The 9,303-nt window shown below is 46.1% G+C and overlaps 1 protein-coding gene across 4 annotated transcripts in view; it reads right to left on the bottom strand.

Moving 5' to 3' along the window:
- The window catches only part of SRGAP3 (SLIT-ROBO Rho GTPase activating protein 3), a 287,471-nt gene that overhangs the window by 119,818 nt on the left and 158,350 nt on the right, over nucleotides 1-9,303 (bottom strand). For all 4 annotated transcript variants that reach the window (XM_006152033.3, XM_006152034.3, XM_006152035.3 and 1 more), the window contains exon 3: nucleotides 8,449-8,611. In XM_006152033.3, the coding sequence (XP_006152095.1) occupies nucleotides 8,449-8,611 (163 nt within the window). The remainder of the gene's footprint in view (nucleotides 1-8,448; nucleotides 8,612-9,303) is intronic.

Here is a 9,303-nt window from a genome sequence, read left to right as displayed (position 1 = left end):
GGGATGGCTACGCTGCAATCCCCTCTCCTCCATTCTCCTCTCGGGATCTTGGGCACGCACGTACACACGCCCAGCGTGAGTTTAAACTACCGGGTCTGGGACGCGAACCGCAGTTGACTACATGGGAATCCAGCGACATAGCCATTACGCTAACTGCTGGTCCCCATTTCTCTGTCTCTCTCTGTCTTTCTGGTGAGCGCATATACCCTATAGCAAAAACCTCTCAAAAAAAAAAAAAAGAAAGAAAGAAAGAAACAGTGGGTCTGCAGTTAACAAGATCTTAAGGTAATTCTGCATACTAGAATTTAAGAACCACTGTTGGGTATAGTTTAAAGGCTCGGCCACAAACTCAAATGCACAAAGATGCATTTGTGAATCTTTGGGAGATGAAGCAGAGATGCCAACAGGAGAGAGAGTGGGGCAGTGGGGACAGCATGTCCAGCCTGATGCAGCTGGCAGCTTCTCAGCTCCAGCCAATGTTGCCAGCTATGAGCTCAGGCAGGTATGGTATCGGAGCTTCTGGTTTTGTAAGAGAAACACAAACGTGAAATCTCAAAATTTTCATATTGATTTTATTTTGATTTTTTTTTTTTAACATAGCAGAGAAGATTACACTGGACAGCTAAATTGGGCTGTGGACTGCATCGGGCAGCCTCTGGTCTGAGTTGCCGGCTTTCATCATGACATACTCTCCTCACTGTGCTCTGGCCTTTCTCCAGACACTGAACTCCCAACCTCCTTTCCCAACCTCCTTTCCCCACCTGGTAGCCTCCTATCATCCTCCAACACCCAACTCTGGGTCAACTCTACTGTGAAGTCATTCTCAACTCTCTTCCCCTTCTTTCCATCTCTCCAGTGAGAAGGCAGAGGAGCCGCCAATGGCACAGCCGTAAGGCAAAGCTCTGGGGCACTGGACCTACGCAGCAAGGTCCCAGGTACGTGTCCTAGAGTCACAAATGGGACAGGCCTCAATGCCCAGTCTCAGAAATGGACACGAATGTGTGTCCATGATGGCGGCTGACAGAGACTGGGGTGTGCAGTGGCATGAGGACCTGTTGAGGTGCTTCATTCCGTTTCTTTTCAAAAAAACCAAACAAACAAATAAATAAATAAAAAGAAGACTCAAACGCGAGGCCAAAGAACCAACACCGAGAAGAAAGTAATACAGAGGAGGAGGACACAGGGAAGTCTACCTTGTGGGAAATGGGCTTTTCCCACAGAGGAGGAATTAGGACCTTGTGGAAAAGTTACTCTCTTGTTGCTTGAAATATCATTTAAATAAGGAGACTGCTCTCATTTGATCAGAATCTAATAAGACAGCATTTTAAAAGGGCAAATATGAAGAAACCCACATGCCTCATCCAGAGACTAGATTAAAAAACAATTGGTACAGAAACAGCCAGGAGTTTCAGCTGACAGAGTTCGGTGTGTCAATCATATGAGAAGACAAACACCCTCTCAGGCCTCATGATTAGAAATAAAGTGCCCAGACAGCCCTGCTCTGAATCTGCAGGCCAGAGACGACCCAGAGCATGATCCAGGAAGAGCAACTGAGGAAGGGAGAGAATGCAAAGCCGAAGTGCAGGGGGAGCCACCGAGAGCACCTGGAACATTGCATAGGCAAGACAGGTCTGGCAGGGGCTCCTGATTTCTGTCTGCCAGCAGTTGACAGCTTTCTCTGTGGACTTGATCAATGTGGCCCTCCAGGGTATGACCAGGACCCATGGGGAAACAGGGAAGGCTGTGTTTCAGCACTGGGGAGAATTTTCTATTGATCACAGTCATCCTTCTTGGAATGGGCTATCCTGAGAGGTAATGAGTGTCCTTTATGACAGGACATCTAGCACAGGGAAGACAGCTGCTGGAGGGATGACAAAAGGACAGCAGGGACAGAGTCCCGTAGACATCTATCCTCTGGTTTCTCCCTTCTTAGAAGGGCATCTCACTGTTTTCCTGGGATCTGCGACTCACCAGCCATGCTTGATCCCAAGCTCAGGGGGAGGTAAGTGCTTCTCTGGTTTCAGGGGTGGGCATGTTGCCCCAGCCCGGCTAGTCAGCCGCTGCATCTCCCAGGCCACTAGGGCAGCTTCAGGACGTGCTCACAGGCTCATGCTGGGCCAGCCAGAGACCCAAAGACCCACTTTTGAGAGAAGGGACTTAAAGTAGGTAGGCTGAAAGCCAGGAACTGTGGGGACCCATCTGGTTAGCACATGGGAAGAAACGAACTAGGAAAGAGCCCCAAATCTCCTCCAAAAAATGGAAATAAGAAAACTGGAGCAGAGTCGCAGAGCGACTGAGGTCTGATACCATCCTTTGTGCCTCTGAGGCCCCCCATGTCTGCCTGAAGCCAGGCTTATCTCTGAGGGCCAGTAAGTGCCCTTCTGTCCTTAGAGCAGGTTGAGCTGGGTTTCTGGGCCTGCAGCTGTAGGACTCTCGGTCCCTTTGACGGCCTCGAAGATCTCCTTCATTTCCATCTTGCTATGGCCAATCTACGTCTCCTGCTTAAAGCAAGGGCCACCTGTATGGGCTTCTCGAATCCGAAGTGCTGCCTCTAGTCCTAAGAACAGACTCCACTGAGAGGGGAAATGGAGAATCGTGGAAAGGAAGTTATCAAGCCAAACTGCATCCCATGTCAGTGAGAGGCTGGCCGGCAAGGCAGCTGCCCAGCCCTGAGCCAGGAAGGACATGTGGTCCGAAGGCCACTCCTACCTCCTGCAGCCTCACTGCAGGAGGGTGACTTGGCGGGGCAAAGAACAGCCACCCAGAGCACCAGGACCTCAGCTTAAGCGTGGGAGGAGGTTCTGCTCTGGGAAATTGCTAACTAGATTTAATGAGCACCTACTGGGTACCAGGCCTGTGCTGGACACCTCACCTCTACTCATCTAAGTGCCTCTGTTTCCCAGATAAGAAAACTGAGGGTCAGAGAGGCTTGCCCAGGGTCACACGATCAGTGAAAGGCATTCTGAGACAGATGCCCGAGGCCCAGCCATGCTGCCTCCTGCTGGGTCGAAAGGTATCCAGTCTGGGCTCTCTCTGCAGCTTCACAAAGCTTTACCTCCTCATCTATAAAGTGGGGTGAGTGAGGACCCCAGTCCCCCGTCCAACCAGAGACCAGCCTCTGCAGTTGTTCTGAGGTCTGCAGGAACCGCGGTTACATAAGGAGTGCAGGCCTCCGTTCCAAGATTATATATAACTGATGCGACACAAAGGGGCCGCGCTGTGCAGTCAGCCAGCCGCTCCATCCCTGTCTCTCTCCCAGCCCACAGGGGCTGGGTTGTTTCCTTTGTTCCACAGGCACAGGCTGGTAACAAGGCAGCCAGGAGCTCAGCTGTAGACATTTTTTCATTATTTTCCACCCTGTTAACCTCCATCACAAGTCAGGCTGCTGTCAGCCTAAATGAGAACTGAAAAGATTTATCTCACTTGTCCCAGGGCTCAGCTCAGGAAAAAGACCCTTCATTTCCTGAAGGCCTTGATGACCCTTTCTCAGTGAGTTACTCCCACCCAGAAAAAAATAAAATAAAAGAAGTGACACCCTCAGCGGGTAGGGGCTCTTAATAGGACTAAGAGTCCAAACTTGCAAACGTCTGAAACGCTTCAGTTTGGCTTTGCAAAGAGCTGCGTGATTTTTTTTTTCTTTTTTGCACTGTATTTACCTTCCTAATTATGTTTGCTTATGCAAACATTAAACTTAGAACACATTTCATAAACAGGGCCCCAGGAGGAGACCAGAAGCATATCGTGAGGCAGGAGGAAATTAGCCTGCAATTACAATTTTGCTGCAGAAGTAACCCTCAGAGTGGACCATCCAACTACAGACCATGGAGGGATGGTTCTATTTTAAATCTGCTTGGCCCCTTCCTTATGCTTCTAGCAATTCCAGGCCACTGAATCCCTAAAACTGGCTCCTGGAGAGAAGAGATGAGCTATTATTTTATTTTATTTTATTTTTGAAGAGGTTTTCGCTATAGGGCGCATGCGCTCGCCAGACAGACAGAGAGAGAGAGACAGAGAGACAGAAAGTGAGAAATCACCCCCCCCGGGGGAATGGCCACGCCGCAATCCCTTCTCCTCCATTCTCCTCTCAGGATCTTAGGCACGCATGCACATGTGCCTGGTGTGAGTTTTAAGCCACCGGGTCCGGGACACGAACCGTGGTCGACTACGTGGGAGTCTAGCAACATAGCCATTACACTAACTGCTGGTCCCGAGATGAGCTATTGAATCAATCGTTTTAGTAATAATTGTCCCTTACAAGCATGTAATAACTGCCAGCTTTCACTGAGCACTTACTATGTGCTAAGTTCTGCTATCTAAGCCGTACACGAGGACAACAACCCTGTTAATCCTCCCAACTGCCCTGTGGGATTTCCCTCCTCATTTCACAAATGAGGAAACTGAAGCAAGAGAGTTTAAGTGACAGGCCCAAAGACACACAGCTAATAAATGTTTTAGCCAGGATTCTGAACCCAAGAATTTAAGAATTCCAGACCCAGGGTCTGAGTGGTAGCATAGCAGTAACACAACTGGAGCCACATGGGAAAGGTCTTGGGTTTATGTTCTGGGACCTTCCCGAGCACACTGGGCATACATGCATGTGCCCAGGAGAAAGGAGTGGATCATGACATAAGGACCCTGTTGGGGGTACCTATTTCCCTCTCTATCTCTCTCTCTTTGTTGGAAGAAGTAAATAAATTTTTTGGAGAGATTTTTTGCTATAGGGCATGTGTGCTCACTGGAGAGACAGAGAGACAGAAAGTGAGAAATCACCCATCAAGGGGGATAGCCACACAACTATCCTTTCGCCATTCTCCTCTCGGGATTTTAAGCATGCACGCACACACACCCAACATGAGTTTTAAGCTGCTGGGTCTGGGACTCAATCCATGGTCAATTATGTGGAAGTCCAGCAACGTAACCACTATGCCATCTGCTGGTCCCAGAAATAAATAATTTTTTAAAATAATAATTTTGGTCCCAGAGGCCAATCCTGAATCACTTTGTAGTAATGCCTCTCGCTGTCACACGCACCATTTGTTTAACCCTCACGCTGCCCCTGGGATCTTCACCCCATTGCACAAAAAGGATGAGGCTATTCTGTGACTTGACTAGAATATTGCTGCTTTTCTTCTAAGCTTTGTTGTCTGGTTTTAAAGGATTTTTGTCCTGTCTTGAGCTGTCAATAGGTACATGTACCTACTATTTGAACAGAATACTAACCTGTTTCTAGGCTTTAAGTTTCAAGGAAATATCATTACCAGTTCAAAACTGCTCTTCTTGAAATTACCAGCTGAACTTGCTATTGAAAGTAGTTAGATTACTTATGATATTGTGTGATCAACAAAATGTTGGGGGAAAAGGAATGGAAGACAACTGTATATAGCAGAGATAGTGTAATAAGAGAGTGGGAAAGGGCAGAGGGTCAAACTTGGGGGTAAAAAACATATATACATATACATATGTATGAAAGTAGAAATGGAATATTATTGATGATAACATGCCTGATTAAGCCATGATGGGAAACCACATTTAATATGTTGTGATGATGCTCAGGTAATGAAGTTTAAGTAATTAAAAATAAAATTGCAGGAGAAAAAAAAAAAACAGTAAAACTGTATCGAAATTTAAAAAAAAATGCACATATGATGACTGCAGTAAGCTATATAGCCCCAGCTGGGTACTACTTTATAATATGTTATAATATGTTCATTCTTCTCACTGAGGTTTATGCATAAAGTCAGACTTGGGTTCATGTATAGGTATACATCAGCTGTGCTAGCTATTGAATATATTTAGACTAATTAAGTTCATTAGCAAATCAATTAAATGGGGGGAGGAAGGCATAGAAAGCAAGGATGGATACCAGAGACAATGTGGGAGGAGGGTGGGACATGGCAGAGGGTGAAGGATAGGGAATCAAGGATGGCAAAACAAAAACAAAGTATATAAGACATAAGAATTGGAAAATTATTTGCTGATAACATGTATGTTGATGTGCTTGATTGAGCCAATACACAGTGTATTTTGGATGGAAAATTCATTTGTATGCTGTAATGATGTATAGTGAATTAATGTAAATAATAAATAAATTTAAAGAGAACATAAAAAGGATGAGGCTCACAGAGGCTAAATGACTGGCCTATTTTACAGACAAAGAAACTGAAGTTTACAGAAGGGAGTTCAGTACTACCAGCATTTACACACCTGGGGTGGACCAGGCACAGAGCACAGAGCTCGGGACAGAGACCTCAGGGGGTCTGAAAAGTTGAAAAGTAACTGCTGTGCCCAGCCTCAGTGGTGGAAGTGAAAGGGCGTTGCTGAGCAGTGGCTGAGGTTTCACAGGGGGCCTGGCTTTCTTTCCAGCCCAATCTAAACAGGCTGGGCGTGGTGCACACCTATGGGCCTAAGTAACCCAGAGGCTGGATCAGAAGTACTGTGGCATGGTGAGAGCCTGTCACTCACTTTCTCTCCCTCTCTTTGTCTATCCCTACCTCCCACCCCCCCAGAAAAAGGAACTATTTCCTCCATACTGGTCTCTGGATATATATGGGTAAAATCTTTCCAAAAGAAATGGGATACTCAGTAGTCTTTAAATTGAGAACATTTTTGACCCTAAAATTGTCAATGCAGATACAGATCCTGAGAAAGTAACAGTGAGGGACAGGAGGTGGCATGGTGGTTAAGGCACTGGATTCTTACATGGCTGAACCTGGTTGGAGTCCCAGATCTGGCAACTTGCTTTCTTACTCTCCTCTCTCTGTTTCTGTCTCTCTCTGGTGAATGCACATGCCCTATAACAAATTTAAAAAATAATAATGATAACAAATAAAATTAAATAAACAATTCTTTTTCTAATGTGACAAAGACACTCGAAGTGGTGTTATTCATAGGAGTAAAACCATGTTGGGACCAGCAGGTGACATGGTGGTTAAGATGCTGGACACTCCCACATGGCTGGCCGCGATTTGAGTCCTGGACCTGGTGGCTTGCTTTCTCACTTTCCTCTCTCTCTGTGTCTCTCTCTGGTCAAATGAAAATGAATGAATGAATGAATAAATAAATCTTTTAAAAAAAAGAGTAAAACTATGTGAATAACCTAAGTGTTCAATAATAAGAGACTAAATAAATTAAGGTGTATCTATTTAATGAAATCCTGTGCGATCATTTAAAAAGTCATAGAAATATATTTCCGATATGTGGGAAATTTTGGTAATAGAGCATTACGTAATTTCTTAGGTGATATATGCAGGTAATGAAATCATATATGAGGAGCCTTCAGTAAGTTCATGGAAAATACAGATTATGAAAAAACTATGCATGGATGTCAAATTACTCTGCACCAAAACAAACCCATACTTGAATTCCATTTTTCCATGACCTCTTTGAAGTCCTCTTGAATGCGGTATGATCTCATTTGGAAAAAAAAAATGTTTATGTATACTAGAAAACAGTTAAATATAGCCACTCATAGAAAATGTATTTGCACATGTACATATAAAGAGATTTCTAGAGCAGCAAAGTGATTATCTATGAAGGTGGTTTTAATTTTTACGTGTGAGCTCATCTCCATTTTTGCTAACTTCCCATATTGAGCGTATACTACTTCTCTAACCATGCAGAGGCTTTTATCTGGGGGACAGTGGTTACAGAAGTGCTGAAATAGCTGAGAGCAAACAACTGTTTTTTTTTTGTTGTTGTTGTTGTTGTTTTGAGAGTTTTTTGCTATAGGGTGCATGCGCTTGCCAGAGACAGAAAGAGAGAAAGTGAAAAATCATCCCCCGGGGAGATGGTCACATCACAATCCTTTCTTCTCCATTCTCCTCTTGGGATTTTGTACACACACACACACACACACACACACACACACACGTGTCTGGTGTGAGTTTCAAGTCACTGGGTCCAGGGCTCAAAACATGGTTGGCCATGTGGGAGTCCAGCACCTTAACCACTATACCACCTGCTGGCCTCAAGAGCACACAACTTTTTTTTTTTTTTAGAGGTTTTTGCTATAGGGTGCATGCGCTCGCTAGAGAGACAGAGAGAGACAGAGAGACAGAAAGTGAGAAATCACCCTCCGGGGGGATGGCCACGCCGCAATCCCTTCTCCTCCATTCTCCTCTCGGGATCTTGGGCAAATACGCACATGCGCCCGGTGTGAGTTTAAGCCACCGGGTCCAGGACTTGAACCGCGGTCAGCTATGTGGGAGTCCAGCGACATAGCCATTATGTTAATTGCTGGTCCCAAGAACACACAACTTTTAAAAGGCATATCTAGGGTTCAAACTCAGGGCTGAAGTACCAAATCCAGCCCTTAGTCCCTTTTACTGTTCAACATACCTACCTCTTGGTCCCTTGTCCCCAAACCATATCCCACCCTGGCTGGCACAGTGTTGGCATGGTTAGCCCGGGGCAAGGGTCTAAAGTGGGTGGAGAGGCCTGTGTACCCACCTTTTTGAAGAGTCTGATGACATCCTCGCTGATCTGGGAGAGGCGGACGATGACATTGTTCATGAAGATGTCATTGAGGGTGGCATGGTCTCGGCTCTCCCGCCGGGTCTGATGCAGGACCAGATACCAACAGTTCACGGGGGAGAGGAGGTACTGGTCTTTCCTGTGGAAACCAAGACAGCTCAGGTTGGCTACGCTGGAACTGTCATCCACATGGTGCTTTACGTTGTCACCCACCTCAGTTCTTTTGAGCTGCATGGCACCTGTTCAAGGGCAGTTTTATTAGCAGATATTTCACAGCTGGGCAAACAGAGACTTCAAGAGTGAATGTGATCGCTCAAGGTCACAGAGCAGCGTGGGGGCCGGACCCAGGTCTCTGACCCCACGTCCTGTGCAATTCCACTCTCCCACTGAATGTGGGGCCTGCTATGTGCACCTCTCCCCTCTGGGAAGAAACTGCCTCCCCTGGAGCTAAGACATACTAAACAAATTATGTTTAAAATACTTGCAGGATTTTTACCATATTTTATTATACAATAGAAAGAACAAAAAGAAGCTTCTTCTCTCCTTCCCTGCACTCCCTAGCCCCTGGAATCTCCTAGGCTCTTAGCCCCTTTGTCTTCCCCCAGGGATCTGCTTCTGTTCCTGTGGCTTCTTGGAAACACATGCTCTGATGGAGCTTGCAGGGAGAGCGGCCTGGAGGACACTCACCCTGTATTGGGGATGAGAAGTTAAGGAAAACCACTACTGAGTAAAACACAACCAAAATAAACAACCCAGGGCTGGCAGGTGGCGTGGTGGTTAAGGCACTGGACTCCCACATGGCCAACCATGGTTCGAGTCCTGGGCCTGGCA

The sequence above is a fragment of the Tupaia chinensis genome, unplaced genomic scaffold, assembly GCF_000334495.1.
Source record: "Tupaia chinensis unplaced genomic scaffold, TupChi_1.0 Scaffold000333_1, whole genome shotgun sequence".
Taxonomy (NCBI): domain Eukaryota; kingdom Metazoa; phylum Chordata; class Mammalia; order Scandentia; family Tupaiidae; genus Tupaia; species Tupaia belangeri.
Note: the sequence above shows the minus strand (reverse complement) of the source record. Positions and strands in the feature narration are given on the sequence as shown.